The sequence below is a fragment of the Dermochelys coriacea genome, chromosome 24, assembly GCF_009764565.3.
Source record: "Dermochelys coriacea isolate rDerCor1 chromosome 24, rDerCor1.pri.v4, whole genome shotgun sequence".
NCBI classification, from domain to species: Eukaryota; Metazoa; Chordata; order Testudines; family Dermochelyidae; genus Dermochelys; species Dermochelys coriacea.
The window spans coordinates 9,877,928-9,897,009 of NC_050091.1; the positions used below are offsets into that span (position 1 = coordinate 9,877,928).

At 51.4% G+C, this 19,082-nt stretch overlaps 1 protein-coding gene across 5 annotated transcripts in view; it reads right to left on the reverse strand.

Annotated features, from left to right (window-relative positions):
* Positions 1 to 4,016: 4,016 nt before the first annotated feature.
* DCAF8 (DDB1 and CUL4 associated factor 8) overlaps positions 4,017 to 19,082 on the reverse strand; it is a 50,719-nt gene continuing 35,653 nt past the window's right edge. For all 5 annotated transcript variants that reach the window (XM_043502321.1, XM_043502319.1, XM_043502320.1 and 2 more), the window contains 3 exons: positions 7,318 to 7,437; positions 5,921 to 6,037; positions 4,017 to 5,289 (listed from right to left, as the gene is read on the reverse strand). In XM_043502321.1, coding sequence (XP_043358256.1) covers positions 5,176 to 5,289; positions 5,921 to 6,037; positions 7,318 to 7,437 — 351 coding nt within the window. In that variant the 3' untranslated portion in view covers positions 4,017 to 5,175. The remainder of the gene's footprint in view (positions 5,290 to 5,920; positions 6,038 to 7,317; positions 7,438 to 19,082) is intronic.

Consider the following 19,082-nt stretch of genomic DNA (forward strand, 5'->3'; position numbering starts at 1 on the left):
TATGATGCATGTATGTGCGAGACCACTGCTGCCTCTTCCGTGGGCCCAGCCAGGGGATTCACCACGGCAGTAGGGGCTTTATTGCTCCAGTTAATTTGGTAGCTTGCAAACTGGCTCTGCCCATGTGTCTAGCTACTCCACTCTTACATGTCCCAATTAACAGAACATACCACCGGCCCTACAGCCCAATGGGACATTTAGCCCCAATCTCTGACAGTGCTGCTGCCAGAGGCTTCTGAGGGAATGAACAGATCAGGGCAATTATCGAGCGATCCATCCTGTCCTTCTGTTCCAGCTTCTGGCTGTCAGAGGTTTAGGGACACTCAGGGCGGGGGTTGCATCCTTGGCTAACAGCCATTGATGGACCTCTCCGCCAGGAACTGGCCTAATTCTTTTTTGAACCCAGTTATACTTTTTCACAATATCCCCTGGTAACGAGTTCCACAGGTTGACAGTGCGGTGCGTGAGGAAATACTTCCTTTTCTTTGTTTTAAACCTGCTGCCTGTTAATTTCAGCGGGTGACCCCTGATTGGTGGGTTATGTGAAGGGGTAAATAACATGCCCTTGTTCACTTTCTCGGCCCCATTTATGATTTTTTAGCCCTCTATCATACCCCCCGCTTGGTCATCTCGTTTCCAACTGACAGGCCCAATCTTTTCAATCTCTCCTTGTACAGAAACTGTTCCAGACCCCTAATCAGATGGCGCTATCCCCTGAGGCAGTGGGGTGAGCACAAGTCTGAGTGGTGGTGACACACTGCTGAGATGCGGGGTGACCTTGAGCCCCACCCTGGGGCTCCTCCCAGCCCTCTCGAGTCCTCTACGGGGCAACTAATCGTTCACACTCTGTGCCCATGCAGGGCCCAGCCTGAGGGGGCCCCGAGCTCAGCTGGGGCAGGGACCGTGTCTCTTTCTCTCTAGGCGTCTGTGCAGGCCTGATGGTGCCTGGATCTCACACGGTGCCTCTAGGACAGGATGCAATAATGAAAGGGGAAGAGTCAATTGGCAGGGAGGTTATGCCCCATACACAGTAAGACTGAGCCTCTCCAAGCTGCCTAATGAAATCCTCAGCCCAGCATCCTGTCTGATGTACATGCAGGTGTTCTCATTATCCAGAAATCAGGGGACCCGCTCTGTGGACATTGGATCCCCGTGGCATCCTGAGGCAGGTAGTTCCAGAGGTTCCTATGAAACAGGCCTTTCCCCATCTCTAGCGTCTGTAACTCTTCCCATCTGTGTTGTGTGCTTGGGTTTTCCAAGTCCCTGCAGCACCTGGCAAGCGGATCAGCCCTGTCCCTCTCCTGAGGCCGGGCTGCCTTCCAGAGCTCTCCTTGGACGGTGGAGTGCTGGCGCAGGATGACCCAGCAGAGCTGCGTTCCCTGGAGACGCTCCCGCTGTTTAGCAAATCAAAGGAACTAGGACAAAACAGCCACGAAAGCAAAACCGGAGCAGGAAGGAGGAGGGACGGCTGCAGCAGGAGGCAAAGGGACAATGCTGAAAGGCACCAGGGAACATGCCAAGGGAAAGGCAGCGGAGGCCGTGTCTGGAACAAGGCACGGTAGCCGCACAGCTCCCACTGCCCTTGGATTCATGGTGCGATTAGGATCCCCCCAAAAGGGCTCAGGGCCAGGCACTACCCGCCCCAGGGGAGCTCTCTGGGGGCAGGGCCTCTCTCTTACAGGCTAAGAGTGAGCCCGCTGTGACTGAGGCAATAAGCAGCACCCCCAGCCCAGCAGAGTCACGGGCAGAGTTTATAGATGTAACCATGCCCCCAGCTGGGACCCCAGGCCCACAGCTCCAGTAGCCCATTAACTCACAGGCAGAAGCAGACCTGGGAACCTAGCTCAGGGGCACCAAGCAGCCACCCCCTGGCACTGAGAGTTATTTAGGGGAGCAGCAGTGGGAGGCATAACACCTCCAGTAACATGTTTCAGGGCTGCAGGTTCAAGCTGGGGCAGGGGGGTGGCTGGAAGCAGGAATTAATTTCTGGTTCTAGCAGCGGAGCCCTGGAGCACCACTGGACATGGCAATAACGCGGGTCAACCTCTGTTTGTGCCTCAGTTTCCGCATCTTTCCAATCATAATCCAACCCCTGCTCAAAGCAGGACCAACCCCAACTAAATCATCCCAGCCAGGGCTTTGTCAAGCCTGACCTTAAAAACCTCTAAGGATGGAGATTCCACCACCTCCCTAGGTAACCCATTCCAGTGCTTCATCACACTCCTAGTGAAATAGTGTTTCCTAATATCCAACCTAGACCTTCCCCACTGCAACTTGAGACCATTGCTCCTTGTTCTGTCATCTGCCACCTCTGAGAACAGCCGAGCTCCATCCTCTTTGGACCCCCCTTCAGGTAGTTGAAGGCTGTTCTCAAATCCCCCCCCCATCTCTTCTGCAGACTAAATAACCCCAGTTCCCTCAGCCTCTCCTCATACATCATGTGCACAAGCTCCCAGGCTAAATTCACTGACAGGGTAAAGCACCCAGCCCTGCCACTGCAGAGGGATAGGGAAAAATCCAGGAAGGTAAGAACGGCAGAAACTGCGTGCCAGACCCAACACCCCCAGCCCCCCCGGCTGGGGTCCCCTAGGTAAGTAAGGGGAGGAGCATGTCTGAAGTGCAAGCAGCAGCTGGTTGAGCCCAAAACACTTGCCCAACCTGAGTCTAACCTGTGCCCTGGTAGAGGGGGAACTGAGCACAGAAAGAGGGGAGGGGACTTGGATAGGAGTGAACAGGGCCAGGCAGGGTGGTACAAGAGATGCTGAGAGGGGATGGGGGACACAGCTGACATTTGGGCACTGAAGAGCAGAGAGGTTTTGAGGGGCAGAACATGTATTACCCATGCTGCATGCAGACAGAGAAGCCAGGAGCTCCAGGGGCCCCCTTCCCTGTCAGTGCTAGTGAAGTGTCATGGGAAATGGGGAGCAGTGTAGGAAAGGGGGTTTCAGGCTGTGAGAACAGAGGGGGGCAGGGTCCACTGCCAACCCCAGGAGCCTTTTGCCTGAGAGCAGGGCAGGGTCATGGACAACTGGGCGGGGGGAAAGAAAGAGTGCGCAGAGGGACATGGAGCCTGTTTTTTGGGGCACTGGGTAGGGTACCAGTCAGGGACACAGGAACCTTGGTGGCTATTTCTGCCTCCCGACGGTGGAGGTCCCCTGCCCTCACACATTACAAAAGCAGAAAATGGTGAGACAGCAGGGAAGGCCTTGGACCTGTGGAGAGGACACTGCCCAGAGTGGAGATGGGTGGTGCTTTCAGAGGGACTAGTAAACACAGGGCAGAAGGAGAAAGGAACACTCTTTCCCTGCCCCCATGCCAGCAGGTAAACAGACTCAGCCCCTGCAGGAGCGGACAATCCTTTTAGCTGGCAGGCAGGTGCAGAGCCTGGCAAAGCCAAAAGGAGGGGAAGGGAAGTGGCAGGGATAGGCAGCCCAAGATAGAGTCTGCCCACACACCTGTTGCAACAGGAGTCCAAAAAGCAATAGAAAACACCCAGAGCTCTGCCCTCTCCCCCTTGGGGGGTGGTCGGGCCAGGGGAGAACCCAGTAGCATGCAGTAGCTAGGCTGGAAGGATCCATTGCTCTGGTGGAGGAGAGCGGAAGGTGCATCTACCACCCAAGAGAGCACTGAGCTCCCAGGGGCCGGTCTGTGTGTACAGCCATGCAGAGAAGAGGGTGCCTGGCGCATAGCAGTGTAGGGCAGCTGGGTGCCTAGAAGCACCTCCCCAATGCTGAAGCCGCGTGGCCGCTCTGCTCCCAGCCTGGGGGGGAACTGGCCTTAGGGGGACACTGCTCTCCAAGATGCTACAAGACAAGTAGAGGCACAGGGCAGGGGCCCAGCATTGCACAATGGCCCAATCCTGCTCCAGCTAGGACCACAATAGGAGAGCACAGCCTGCTCTGAAGCCAAGGGTGGCAACCAAGGAAAAGCTCCAAGCTGCTGAGTCTAGTGTAGTGTGGAAGAGACGCTCAGATAGTCCCCGTCCCCCCCACCACTGCAGCTCAGGCCCCTCCAGCTCTCGCTCCATTTTTTTTATTGCATTTATATATAATATATATTTAAACTTTTACAATAATTTTAACTTGATAACATCCAAGTTCAGTTTGGTTTGTTTGGTGTTTAATATATATAAAATTAGGCCTCTAAACAGTGATGGGGAACCTCCTGGCCACAGCTCCCAAAACAATAGATTTTCTTAAAAGTAACAGAAAATTAAAGGACCTTCCTTTACTCCCCTCTCCACTAAGAGGCTGATCCTAACACCCTTCCCCTGGCAAATAACTCCCCTCCACTGGAATCTTACCAGGGTAAGGACAGCAAGATCTGGGCCCTAGCTATCTATTTATTTGTCAAGAGGGTCTGGAGAAAGGGGTCAAAACCAAGTGCAAATCACTGATATGTACAAACTAGGCAAGCATCTCTTTGCAAACACCCCTGTGCTGGGGCAGGAAGTAGGCATGACAACAGGTTCTGCATGGGCGATCCAAAACACAAGCTCTGTGGAGACGTTCTAGATCAGGTATTCCTTTCATAGGAACCACAGGGAGGGAGGAGGGGGGAACCCAACCTAGAAAGGGAGGAAAGTCCCCAGTTTGAGAGAAGCAGAGTCAAAGATCTCTCAGGTGGAGGAAAATCCAAACCAAGAGAAGCACGAGACCGTGCCCCTCAAAGCACAAGCTTGCAGAATGCCTCTCGGGCCCACACCAACAGCTCGAGGAGAGGAAGGAAAAAAACAAACAAACAAAAAAAAAAAAAAAAAAACAACTCAACGCAGGCTCAAGAGAAGCTCTTGAGAAGAGGCATGCATGGAAGCCAAGCGCGCCCTCCTCCAGAAAAACCTTCTAGTACCAAAAGAACACAGGCCTCTCCACCTGTCTCCTTCCTCCAGGCAGTTCCACATGGGGAGACCAGGGGCTAATGCTCTGTCTCTCACTTTCTCTGACACTCCGCCCCCTCCCCTTCCTGGCAAGGGCTCCTAAAGCCCCTAAAGCAAAGGCAAGTCCAAAGTGCAATCTTGCTGAGCTGGTCACCCCAGGGACCATGGGGGAGGGAGGAGGAGTTGGGGGTTCCTTAACATTCCAATAAAAAGCTGAAAGTGTTAGAGGTTTTTTGTTTGTTTTTTTTGTCTCCTCCCTTCACCCCACCCTTCCAAGGGGTTCTCTGTCCTCGGTGGCCTCATGAAGGCATGCACTGCACCCGATCTGGACCCTCCTCTTCATCGTCAGAGGTCTCAGAGGAGCTGGGGGACTCATCCGAGTCACCGTCTGTTGCTCCGGGTTCTCTTCGGCGCTGCCAAGAACAAACAGGATGTCAGCCCCGCCCCTTCAACCAGGCCCCGCCCCTGCAGTCTAGAGCTCGGAGCCCTTTGCAAACAGCAAGTCCTACAGCAACTCCTACAGAGGGCAGCCCAAAGTGTAAACAAGCCAAGGAGATGAGTGGGGGAAAGGTTTGCAAGGGAGACGAGTCACAGGAGGCTGTTCCAGTTGTCTGGACCTTCCCATCCTCAGACAACTGGCTGAGCCAGGAATAGAACCTAGGAGTCCCAGCCCTATGCTCTAGACACTAGCTTACGCTAGCTTCCAAGAGAAAGGGCATCCAGCTGTTACACACTGGGAAGCTCAGACCCAGTCTCCTGGGAACAGAGTCCTGGCTAGACCCATGGCAGAGTACAAGAAAAGGATGTTAGTCTGGGAACGCTAATCGGAAAGGGGAGAGGATCAGAAACCACCTGGGTTCTTCTGGACTCTGCTCCACACTAGCTGGAGCGAGACATGGACAGTACTGGTGACTCAGGAGGGAGCAACAGGAGGGCCACGTGGGCTGGCGAACGCTCAGGTCCTTCCACATTAGTGTTGGTCAAGGACACCCCAGAAAGCCAAGGGGTGCAGGAGGGGCACAGGCAAGCAGGACGGACACCTACCCTGTGATGACGTCTCTGTCTGAGATGGTGCATGAGGAACCACAGCATGTGGCTGTCAAACAGGTCAGTGTGGTGCAAGCTGTCCTCATCTCGCTCCCGCTTATTCTTCTTGATCACCTAGAAACAAGAGCACCAGAGAGTGACGAGACAGCAGCTGCAGTGCAGAGATGTCACTGCCTACCATCGCTCTGGCACCAGATCAAGCCTGTTTATTCTGCGACAGAGTTCGACCCACCAAGAGAACATCAGGAGTCATCAGCTTGAGCAATGTGATCCTGAAAGACAACGCCAGGGAAGGAGAGCAGCCAGCAGGCCTGGCCTGCTCCAGTCAGCTAGTGCTGCAGCCAGCAGCCTCTGCTCTTTGGGTGCCACCTAAGCTGCGGCTGGGATCCAAATAGGCAGTGCCTTATGGCTGGGACACTCCCTCCCTGGCGGAGGATGTTATCCACGTGCAGCTCCTAGGTTGCTGCCAGGAGAGCAGCACCAGCTGGATGAAGGACACCACTTCCAAACTCTACTTTCAAAGCTTGGCTGGGAGGCAAGAGAAGTGCAGCTATCCTGGGACAATTCCTTTCCTAGATCCTTTCTCCAGCCCCCTCCCAGCAGAGCTTAAGGGCAGCAAGGCAAGAACAACTGAAAAGCAAAAGCAGTCTGGCCCAAGCAGACATGGCCCTGATACTATCACAGTGCTCTCCAGTCAAAAGATCCTGAAGCCCTTCACAGCATTAGACCAATGACACACACGGAGCTCCACCTCAGTGTCATCAACAGCACAGGGCAGGTTAGATTGGCAGTGAAAACACAGCGCTGGAGATGCAGGGAACAGAATGGAGCTTGTCCGACGTGCACAGTCCAGGAGCTCAGCTCAAAAGATGGGATCTTTGACCGAACGTGGTCAGGCCCTTTGGCTCTACCTGTCCCCTGAGTGACTGCACTTCCCCCAGTGAAGCCCCCACAATACATGGATTCTGAAGAGTGCCAAAGCCACTCAGGCCATCTCAGCTGGTTTGGGAGATCTCCCATCCAAACACTGCCAAGGTGCTGCTGCCTGCTGGTACCTGACTTGGTAGCTACTTAGCTGTCACCCTCAATACTGACTAAAGGGACTGAGAGCTCCTAATGTAACAGGTGCCAGGGGCAGATGGTGATTTGGAAAGCAAAGGAATCACTTGAGATTACAAAAGTGACAGGGGACGGATCACTTGACGATTTCCTGTTCTGTTCATTCCCTCTGGGGCACCTGGCTTTGGCCACTACTGGAAGACAGGATACCGGGCTAGATGGACCATTAGTCTGACCCAGTAGGGCCGTCCTTATGACAATTCATCCCAAGAGCCAGGCAAGCAGCACACTGGCACCCAGAGGCCTAGACAGCCCTAGTTAGCGCCAGCTCTCACCTCCTTCAGTCCGGCGAGCTCAGTGGGCGCCTCCGCGGTCGGTGCCCAGATCTTGACATCGTGATCCAGCCCACTGGTGGCCAGGACAGGAAGGTGAGGGTGAGGCTCCAGGCAGTTTACCTGCAACGGAAACAGGCTTGCAGTGAGAGCAGGCTCACGGGAAAGAGTCGGCGAAGGCAGCCTGGCAGACACGTGAAGCACAGGATGGAGGCAGATGACTAGGTGCAGATCAGCCCAGCACACTCTATATTAGAGATGGCACCAAGGCACAGAACCCCCGGGTCTACTCTTGGCTCTGCCGCTGGCTCGGGGATTGTGGGCAAATCACTTCCACTCTGACTTGGTTTCCCGATCTGTAAGCTGGGGACAGCACCACTCACTCCGCACTACGTAAAGCGCTTTGAGATCTACAGATAAGCTGCTAAGTATTTTGCATAGTTCTGAGCACACACTTCGGCAGAATGAGCCCCACAGTTACAATCTAAGATCTAGATTCTACTCCCACCTATTCTATAATCCTGCCCCATGACCCTGGCCAAGCCACCTGACCTCCGTGTCTCAGTTTCTCCATCTGTCCTACCTCAGAGCAGCATGAAGCTTGAGTCATTAATGGTTTATAGAGGGCTGAAGACAAGGAAACTGCCTGAGTTCTCAGCCCTACACAGGCATAACCAAGTTATTCACTCGCTGCACCGAAGAGCTGTAGATGGCTGACTCACAGGTTTGGTGCGCTGTACCAAGGCTGTGTCACCGCACTTGATTAGCAAAAAAGAGGCGCTGAAACAACTGCCTCTGATGTGGGAAGCAGCAAAAGACTGCTCTGACTTTCTACTGGGATTAGTCAAGTGCCATCGTGAACATTATTTCTCACACGACACCATGGAAGAGGGGCCCTCAGAGGAAGCTGCCACTACTTGTGGATCTGTTTGTTTCAGACCCATTCCGTGGGGAAGTCTGTAGTCTAGTTTCTCCTAGAGCTGCTTTAGCTGAGTGTAATGAACTCACATTTCCAGACAGTGCACCCAAAAAAAAAAAAAAAAAAAAAAAAAAAAAGAGTAGGCAGCAGACAGAACCTAGAGAGAGCGCTCAAGGGGAGTTAATGCTCGCCAATTAAGTTATACCCGAACGGTTTGGTACATCTTAAATAATTCATAAGACGACTGAATTCAGATGAGCAGGCATCCAAGATCACGTGTTCCGTGAGTCTAATGTGGTGACAAAGGAAGGGAAAGCTAAAACCCAGAGGAGAATATTCAACATGCCAGTGAATTAGCTCAAGAACAGGGGAGGTGAAGTACACACCGAATAGCACATTGAAGTGTAAAAGGCAAAGCTTAATAGTTTCATACAAGTTGCATGGAAACGAGTCTTCAGCCCAGATCCCTGGATTCAAAATTAGGTTATATAGAGACAGCAAAAAACATCTGCTTAGATAGATAGTTTAACCCCAAGTATTAAATACAGAGAATATCCAACACTAGCTAAAAAGCGGAACCAGCATTTTAGTCTAGATGGAGAGGTGTAGCGATAATACCTCATTCAGTGTAAGTGACAGATGGGTCTCAGGGCAGGTCTTCACTACCCCGGGATCGGTGGGTAGTGATCTATCTATCGCGTCTAGATAAGACTCGATCACTTGATCCCTGAACGCGCTCCCCGTCTACTCCGGAACTCCAGCTCACGAGACGCGGAAGCTGAGTCGACAGGGGAGCAGCAGCAGTCGACTCGCCGCCGTCCTCACGGGCAGGTAAGGATAGGCAGCAGAACTTCGCATAGCTGAAGTTGCGTATCTTAGTTCGACACACCCCCCACCCCCCCAGCGTAGACCACGGCTCACTAAAATAGCGGTGCTGACCAGACAGGCCCTGCTTGTCCACAGATTAGTGTTGCTAGCTGATATATTGGAAAAAGCTGAGGTGTACAAGGCAAGGGCTAGAAGAAAGGCAAAGCTGAGCTACAAATAGGATTGGCTTTACCCAAGAGCTTCATTTGGATTCAAAATCCACTACACACCCACTTAACACATGCCTGCATGACTACAGGATGCATGGTGGCTCTAACAATACAATTCATATCCAGCCTGTTCACCGGGAACCTGCCACTGCGCACAGTCAAGTGGTGAAATAACCACCAAGGCTCTACTTTCTAAACAAGTAGAGGCTAGTTCTAACAACATGCACCTCCCAAGATCTCCGAATGCAATACTGAGCTGGTATTGACCAGGAAGAACTAGAAATGAATACCTGCACATTCACTACAAGGGGTGATCTCTGAAATTCATTCACAGTCATCCCATTGAAAAACACAGGTTTTGTGTTTCAGTGAAATCAGACACCTGAAGTAGGCTTTTACATGTTGGAAAAAGCACCTCTTATTTTACATCACTCCTATGGATTTACAGGATCTGTAATTACAGCACTAGTATTACCAATAATAAAACACCTGACATGAACAACAAGCCAGTTTTATCAGTGACAGACTTTTTTGATTAAGCTTCCATGATAAGTCAGAGCACGTTCCAGGCACACAGTCAGGATTCAATGTTTCTATGAGTATTTCATACACTGTTCAATGCACAGTATCTTCCCGACAGCAAAATGTACTGTTCCAAAGAACAGTGTTCATAGGGAGTGGAAGAAAGTCGATCACTTGGGACACACAATACAAACTTAGAGAAGGCAAGATAAAGTGCCTTGTAGGGAATAATCTTGTGCAGATTGAGGAGAAATGAGCTTTCCCTCCACCCCATCCACTCATTGCCAGTGGGTGTGATTCAACTGCATGGCCTTGCCCTACATGGGTTCTGTACCTTCTCCAGCATCCCACAGGTCAACACTTAGGACATGTGAACTCGGCAATGAACCTGAAGTGACTGGCTCAACTAGCGCATGTGAAAATAGTTTGTTATAGCACATACAGAGGGCCCTGACAAGTCGCTTTTCCCCCCCTCTTGTGCATTTTGAGAGCCAGTGAGGAGCAAATAATTTATTGTTTGGGATACACAGTGCTGGAGGCCCAGTCAGACACATAAAACAGAGGCCTGGCAATTAACTATAAACCCCGAAATGTGTCCCAGCTACGTAGATGGCTAAGCCATCCAGAGGATAAGGCTAGAGAGATCAGTTTTCAAAACCCTCGCATTTGCGCTTACTTCCAAGAATGCCCATAAGCAGGAATGATTGGGGGAGGGAAGAACAATGAACAAGGGAGCTAAAGGGAAAGCAAAATGCACTCCTGTCTCCCACAGCTAGCAGCCACTCCAGTGTCACAGCGCCATTCGCTAGCTGACTGGATTCCCAGCCAATAAACCCCATCTGTAGCAAAGCAAGCATCCGAGGCCAATACAGAGCAATATGGCAGGTGTGCAGCACTGGGAAAGCTGACCACGAAAATGAGTTTACACTGTCTTGCTCAGTTACCCCTAGAGGTCAGGCTTTAGCTCAATATACTACTTGTGGACACTGCCAAACAGAGTGAGCTGTTCTGATCAGCTCCTGGTAATAAAAAACAAAACAAAAAAAAAACCCACAACACTCCTCCAATACCCCGCCTCTCTCATCGCACTTCACAATGTAATGGCATGAAGTCACCTCCCTCCCATGGAAAGCCAATTTAAAACAAACAATCTTTGCCAAGGACTACAGCTGAACTCTGACGTGGGACCCAAGGAAACAACCGGAAGCCAGGATACCACTTCCCCTCACAATACTAAGGCCTTTTCACTCAGCACAAGGTCTAGCCATTCAAAGGGCCAGATGAACAGGTTCTCAGGACAAGGCAGGCAGCCTAGTGCAGGGACAAAAATCATGGAGCTGGGAATCTGGATGCCTGGGTTCTAGGCTTAGTTCTGGCACTGACTGACTGTGGGACCCTGGACAAGTCACTTCTTTGTAAAATGGGGATAACATATACCTCAAAAGAGATCTTGGGAGATAATGTTAACACGCACAGCTGTGAGGAAAGGTGGCATCTACTGCAAAGCATCCATAACCTATGCAGGTTCGGTGTGTATTTTTGGGCTTTTAGCCTCCAGTTCGGGACCGTTGCTGGGCGTCCTCACAGCCCAATGGCTGTTATCCTCTAGTACCGTTACGATGTAATCTACTTACAAATCTGCCTTTCAGAGGAGAGATGTCTTAGTTGGAGAGGGGTTGCCCAACAGTGTATCTGCTCAGCACCAGTTCTCATTGCCATTATAATCCAGCCCTGCAGCAGCAGGAAATTAGCATCTCTCTTGCTCTGGATGGGAGCCTATGCAGTGTCCTAGGCCAGGCTTGAATAGAAGCCAGGATCAGATTCCCATGGAATTTCAGGGAGAATAAAGAATGCAGGAAGCAGGAGACCCCTAGCTACCACCAGAACGAGATCTCTGTTCCATCTGACCCTGTGTGGTGCCGTCACATCTTAGGCTCACCCTGAGGATACAGTAGGAAAACAGGTTTCAGAGTAGCAGCCGTGTGAGTCTGTATTCGCAAAAGAAAAGGAGGACTTGTGGCACCTTAGAGACCAACATTTATTTGAGCACAAGCTTTTGTGAGCTACAGCTCATTTCATTGGATGCATGCAGTGGAAAACACAGTGGGGAGATTTATATACACAGAGAACATGAAACAATGGGTGTTACCATACACACTGTAACAAGAGTGATCAGGTAAAGTGAGCTATTACCAGCAGGAGAGTGGGGGGGGGGGACCTTTTGTAGTGATAATCAAGGTGGGTCATTTCCATCAGTTGACAAGAACATCTGAGAAACAGTGTGGGGGGGAATAAACATAGGAAAATAGTTTTACTTTGTGTAATGACCCATCCACTCCCAGTCTCTATTCGAGCCTAAGTTAATTGTATCCAGTTTGCAAATTAATTCCAATTCAGCAGTCTCTCGTTGGAGTCTGTTTTTGAAGTAGGAAAAGAAACACTCCTCAGCTTTCATATTGCTACCACCAGATGCAGCTCCCAGCACAGTACAAGGTCAGTGGTGCTGGAGACCACATGGGCCTGAGCAGCACTGGGGTGGAACTGGATAGCAGTGAAATCCGTCTCCTGGTGCTAACAGGGTCAGTGCACCAGAACACACTGCTGAATGGATGAGGGGGTGTTACACAGGCAAAGGGAGGTGGTGAACAGCAGCCCAGGAAGCTACAGCTGGTACGGGTAGCGAAGTAGCCAGGAGGGTAAGCTGTGGCACCGAAGCTCAGGGGAAGGGCAGCAATTGTCTTGTTAAAGGAGTTGCTTTCGGAGGTTCTAGTTATATGGGGTCTTTTGTGCGGAAAGTTGCCAGGACACTGATCAAGCCTCAGCAGCCTGCGAGGCAGATGATGTCTGACTCATTCAAGTGGATACAGCAAAAATCTGTGACAGAGCTGAAAACAGGACCTGGCCTGCTCCCCAGCCCCCCACTAGCAACTCCCTTCCTACCCAACACTAAACAGCAGCAATTAGTGCTCCCATTGAGATGGCCACACTGGATTCTGCTCTTCAGTGCTAGGTTTGGCTGCTGGGGCTCAGAGCTGAAGGGGGAATAAGCACGTAGACCACCAGTTACCCCATCATGGGATGAACACACTCTCCAGTGTTAAGCCTAAGAGGCCAGTTGTGGCAGCCCGCCTAATACTTTTTCCACAAGCTACACAGGCTAGAGCTAAGAGAAAAGGGTTTGGGACCCCAGGACTGGTCCTGCCTCCATCCCCTTCTCTTTAGGGATTATGATGGCAGCCTAGCACAGCCCTTCAAGATCACTATATTCACATAATGAGGGTGTTTATACTGAAGCCACCACCTGAGACAATCTGGTCAACTGTCCTTGTAGCCAAAACAAGGAAGAGTTTCTCTGACACGGGTAAAAACGACCAATGAAACCTTGCGAAAAGGCCAGTCTCATATCCGGTGTGGCAAGCCGGCACTACTTTGATGAGTCTTGTGCTCTCTCTCTTCTTGGGGAGGGTTCAGGGCACCGTTTCTTGCCCCTGAACTGGGGTATTAACTGCCCCAGTAGTGTCCTAGAAGAGGGGAGTGGAGAGGGAGGGACCCGGGCCTGCCCTCTACTCTGGGTCCCAGCCCAGGGGCCCTAGGGATAGCAGTAAACTGCTTGAACTAGCAGTTCCTTCCCCTGGATTACTTTCCTCTCCTGCCCTTCAGCTTATGGGGCTTCCTACCCTCCCTCTGCACAAACCAGGCATCCCTTTACCTAGGGTCTTTGTCTTCTTAGCCCACCGCACCACTTCTCAAAACTCTCCTCTGCTTCCCTCCAAACTCCTCTCTACTCCAACACCAAGCCACTCTGATTCAACTCCTTCCCTTGTCTGATTGAAGCAGGGGGGGTTTATCAGGTGACTGGTTTCAGGTGCTCCAATTGGCTTCAGGTGCTTTAATCTATAGCAAACTTTCTTCCCTCTACAGGGAATAAGGCTCCCTTCTAACACTCTCCTGCTACCCTCTGGCCATGCTGCATCACATATTCCCCCCTCTCCCCCCCACTCAACACCATGGGGTTGGGCTACTTGGGATGAGAGGCAGTGCTGTCATGACAGGCCATCAGCGTTGCTGTATTGGCTTCCAGCCCTATGCTGTACTCTGAAATGGAAGGGCTGCAGGGATAGGAACCACCTAGTCACTCAAGTCCTTCTCCTTGTTTCTGTGCATCCACTGGAGTGGGGCAAGGTCTGTCACGAGGCAAAACCACCGCTCCAGTAGGTAGTAGCAGAGAGTCTCCATAGCCCATTTTACTGCCAGACATTCCTTTTCAATGATGGCATACTTTTGTTCCCTGGGGAGGAGTTTCTGGCTGAGGTACAAGATCAAGTGTTCCTCCTCCCCTATCATCTGCGAAAGGACGGCTCCTAGCTCTATCTCCGAGGCATCTGTTTGTAGGATGAATTCCTTCTCGAAGCCTGGGGCTATGAGTACTGGATGGCAGCAAAGGGCGGTCCTTAAATCTGCAAATGCTCCTTCTGCCACATCAGTCCACTTTATTATCTTGGGGTCTTGAGCCTTTATCAAATCCGTCAATGGCCCTGCTCTTGTGGCGAAATGAGGGATGAATCTCCGATCGTATCCTACTATCCCTAGAAATGCTCTGACCTGCTTTTTGTGGACTGGTCGAGGCCAACCTTTTACTGCCTCCACTTTGTTCCACTGGGGTTTCACCAAACCTCTTCCTACTACATACCCGAGGTATCTGGCCTCAGCTAGTCCTATCACACATTTGAGAGGGTTGGTAGTGAGGCCAGCCTTCCGCAGGGCATCTAGCGCCGCTTCTACTTTTCCAAGGTGCGTTTCCCAGTCAGGGCTATGGATGACTGACTATGTCGTCTAGATAGACGGCAGCATACTTGGCATAGGGTCACAGCAATTTGTCCGTAAGTTGTTGGAATGTTGCAGGAGCCCCATTGAGTCCGAAAGGGAAGACAGTGTATTGGAACAGGCCATCAGGTGTAGAGAAGGCAGTCTTTTCCTTTGCATTCTTGGCCAGGGGAATTTGCCAATATCCTTTGGTCAGGTCTAGAGTGATTAGGTATCAGGCCTTGCCTAACTGATCAGCTAGCTCGTCAATGTGTGGTATCGGATAGACATCAAATTGGGATACTTCATTCAACTTCCGGAAGTTGTTGCAAAACTTCAGGGTGCCATCAGGCTTGGGGACTAGGACAATAGGGCTGGACCACTGTCTGTGGGATTCTTCAATAACCCCGAGTTCCAGAATCTTCTTCACTTCCGTCCTGATTTCTTCCCTTTTAGCTTCCAGTATACAGTATGGTCTTATCGTCACCCTTACTCCAGGACTGGTGACAATATGATGTTATACCAGTGTTGTACAGCCCGGCTGTATATAGAACACATCCTGGTTCCGTTGGATCATATCAATGGACCTCTGTTAGTTGTTCTGGAGTTAACTCAGAAGATATCTTCACCTGCCCCTGTGGGTTGTCTGTCTGGGGTGGACTCCCGAATGACCAGGCACGTCTCTTGGTCACGCCAGGGCTTCAGTAAATTGATGTGGTAGATTTGCTCTGGCCTTCAGCAGACTGACCTTATAGTCCACCTCCCCAAATGGCTTCCACTATCTCATATGGTCCATGCCAGCCGGCTCAAGAGTTTGCTTTCTGCTGTTGGTACTAGCACCATTACCCGTTCCTCCTGCTGAAATCTCCCTACTTTCGCCCGACAGTTGTAATATGTCCGCTGGGCCTCTTGTGCTTTTTCCAGATGTTCTCATACTATAGGGGTTACTCGAGTTATTCGCTCTCATCTGTGTCACATGCTCAATGACATTTTCCTGGGTTGGGTTGTTCTTCCCAATCTTCCCTGGCAATATCTAATATTCTGCGTGGGTGGTGTCCATATAGTAGTTCAAAGGGAAAGAAACCAGTAGACGCCTGGGGGACTTCCCATATAGCAAACGTTAGATACGGCAGAAGGCTATCCCAGTCTTTTCAGTCCTGTGCTACCACCTTCTGGATCATACTTTTAAGGGTATGGTTAAACCGCTCAACCAGTCCATCTGTTTGTGGATGGTAGACTGAGGTCCGTATGGCCTGGATGTGTAGTAGGGTACACAAGTCTTTCATTAATTTTGACATGAATGGGGTGCCTTGGTCTGTCAGGATCTCCGTAGGGATGCCCACTCTGGCAAAAACCTGGAGTAGTTCTTTCGCTATTGCCTTGGATGTGGGGTTTCTTAAAGGAATGGCTTCTGGATACCACGTGGCGTAGTCAAGGATGACTAGTACGTTTCGGTGGCCCCGTGCCGATCTTTCCAGTGGGCCCACTATGTCCATTGCTATCCTCTCGAAAGGGACTTCAATAATAGGCAAAGGTACTAATAAGGCCTGCAAGTGAGGTCGGGGGGCTATGCAACTGGCATTCAGGGCAGGAGGCACAATAGCGCTGGACCTCTGCACGTATTCCTGGCCAATAAAACCTTCTTAGGACTCTATCCAATGTCTTGTCTATGACTAGATGTACCCCAAATTGATGACTGAGCTAACTCTAGTACTGCCCTTGTATGTTTCTGTGGGACTAAGAGTTGCTCTACTTCTTCCCCTCGTATCTGCGCTATCCTGTACAACAAATAGGGTTTGAGCACATAATATGGCCTTGGGTCTTTCCTTCCACGGGTACACCATTCACTTCCACTACGTCCCTCAATTCACATATAGCGGGTCATTGGCTTGGTCCTGCCTGAAATTCTCACGTGCAGTACCAATCTGACTTAATTCCAGGGGGCCTGTTTCTACTCCACCCCCTGGGTTGCCCCTACTTGGGCTAGGAACCGCCTCCAAGTCCTCACTGGCTTGAATTATTTCCTGGCCTCCTGAATGGGTTTGCCTACCAACAAGGGAGGTTTTCTGGTTCTCTGCTAGAATCCTGGTCCCTAATCTTTTATCTGCCCCTCCTTTCCTGCCTAGACTATCAGGGTTTTCCAGGGGGATGAGAATAACTCTGGGGCAAATTCAGCAAACACTGGGGTGAAGCTATCTGTAGGTGCCTCCATCTCAGCCCAAGGGTTGCTACCCTCCCCTGGCTCTACTAGGGGGAGTAAGCTCTCAAACCCGGGAAAGCCCCTACCAATTAAGACAGGGTAGGGGAGCCTGGGGACAACCCCTGCAGTTACCCTAGTAGTATTCTCCTGGATCTCAATCTGTACTGGGATTGTGGGGTAGAAATTTATGGTGCCATGAACACGTTACCCCTGTGTTTTTGGCCTGGGTTAGTTGGTCTTGCCCCCACCAACTTCCCCAGGACCAGTGTGACAGCACTCCTAGAATCTACTAATGCTATGGTCTCAATTAACATTCATTTTTGTATACCCATGAGAGGTCATTGCGACCCCTACCAAGCCAATTAGGCCACATTGCTTCCCGTAATCCCCTAGATTACACTGCATAGGCTCTTCTCTGTTGGGGCATTGGGCTGCTATATGCCCCAGTTCCCCACACTTGTAACACCGCTCTCTTATTCCAGTTGCCGCCCTCTGCCTGAGGCTATTTTGGCCGGCCCCCCCCCCAACCCTCTCTTCCCAAACCCCCAGGTCCCTTCTTTGCCTCGGGCCATTCCTCGGTGTCTTTCCTTCCAGTGATGGTTCTCCTGGAGCTCTTGACAGTCTGGGGCCTTGGGTTTGGGACTGGCTTCCTGGTTTGCCATGTCTCACCCCCTGGGGTCTGGAACAGTTCATGGGCTGCCAGCTGTCTTTCCACGAGGGAGACCAACTCATCATAGGGGGAGGGGTCATTCTGGCCAACCCAAGCCCGGAGGCCTGGTGATAGCCCCCTCATATACTGGTCCAGTACCAGGAGCTCCATCATCTTCTCAGAGCTGAGGGCCTCAGGGCGCAGCCATTTCAGGGTCAGGTGGATCAGGGTGTCTTGTCCTCCATATACTGTCACTCACTGAACCTCTGAGCTTGCAATGCCTTTGTTACTTCAGATCTGGCCAGAATCTCTGCCTTCAGCTGGGGATAATCTGCTGCAGTCACCGCAGCCAAATCATAGACCACCTTCTGGGCCTCCCCACACAGGAACGGGGAAAGGATACCAGACCACTGATCTTGGGGCCAGGCCTCCCGCAGGGCTGCTCTTTTAAAAACCAGGAGGTATGTCTCCACATCATCCTCCTGCGTATCATTTTCTGTAGACAGTGGCTGGCCAGTATGGTCTCGGTCCCGTCACAGTTGCAGTTCAGCTCCATAAGGGCCTTCACCTGATCCATCCGTTCTTGCAGCAGGGCTCGGTCCTGGGCAGCCTGACTCAGACAATTAGTCTCCTGCTGCATCTGAGTCGCCTCCTGTTGGGCAGTTGCTTGGACCCGGGTAGCCTTCTGCTGGGCTGCGGTGACTTGTATTAAGGGCTTGACCATGTCATCCATCTTAAGGACGGGAGGGTTTTGGCTAGCCCTGGTTTAAGTCCCCAGCATGTAGATCCCACTCCCGACACCACATGTGGCAAATTGCCAGCACTACTTTGATGGATCTTGTGCTTTTTCTTCTTGGGGAGGGTTCAGGGCACCATTTCTTACCCCTGAACTGGGGTATTAACTGTCCCAGTAGTGTCCTAGAAGAGGGGAATGGAGAGGGAAGGACCCAGGCCTGCCCTCTACTCTGGGTCCCAGCCTAGGGGCCCTAGGGATAGTGGTAAATCACTTGAACTACCGGTTCCTTCCCCTGGACTATTTCCCTCTCCCGCCATCCAGCTTGTGGGGCTTCCTGCCCTCCCTCTGCACAAACCAGGCATCCCTTTACCTAGGGTCTTGGTCTTCTTAGCCCACCGCACCACTTCTCAAAACTCTCCTCTGCCTCCCTCCAAACTGCTCCAACACCAATCCACTATGCTTCAACTTCTTCCCTTGTCTGATTGAAGCAGGGGGGTTTTATCAGGTGACTGGCTTCAGGTTCTCTAATTGGCTTCAAGTGCTTTCATCTATAGCAAAAAAAAACTCTTCCCTCTACAGGGAATAAGGCTCCCTTCTAACACTCTCCTGCTGCCCTCTGGCCATGCTGTATCACACCAGGCACAGGGTGCAAATGTAAAATTGGTACCTGGACCATTCAAACACTGTCTGAAACAGCTAAAGCCACCCTCCCCATGCAGCTGCACAGCCTGATCAGGGATAGCCGCACCTTACCTGAAACATGCTGGATGGGACACTATGAAAAGTTCAGGATGACATGCTTTTGTTGGCGGGCCGATGGGTGGCTGTTGTATTGTCACCCAATGGGTGCTGCAGGACTGGCAAGTGATTCATGAGCAACTTACCAGCGTTCGATTGCGCAC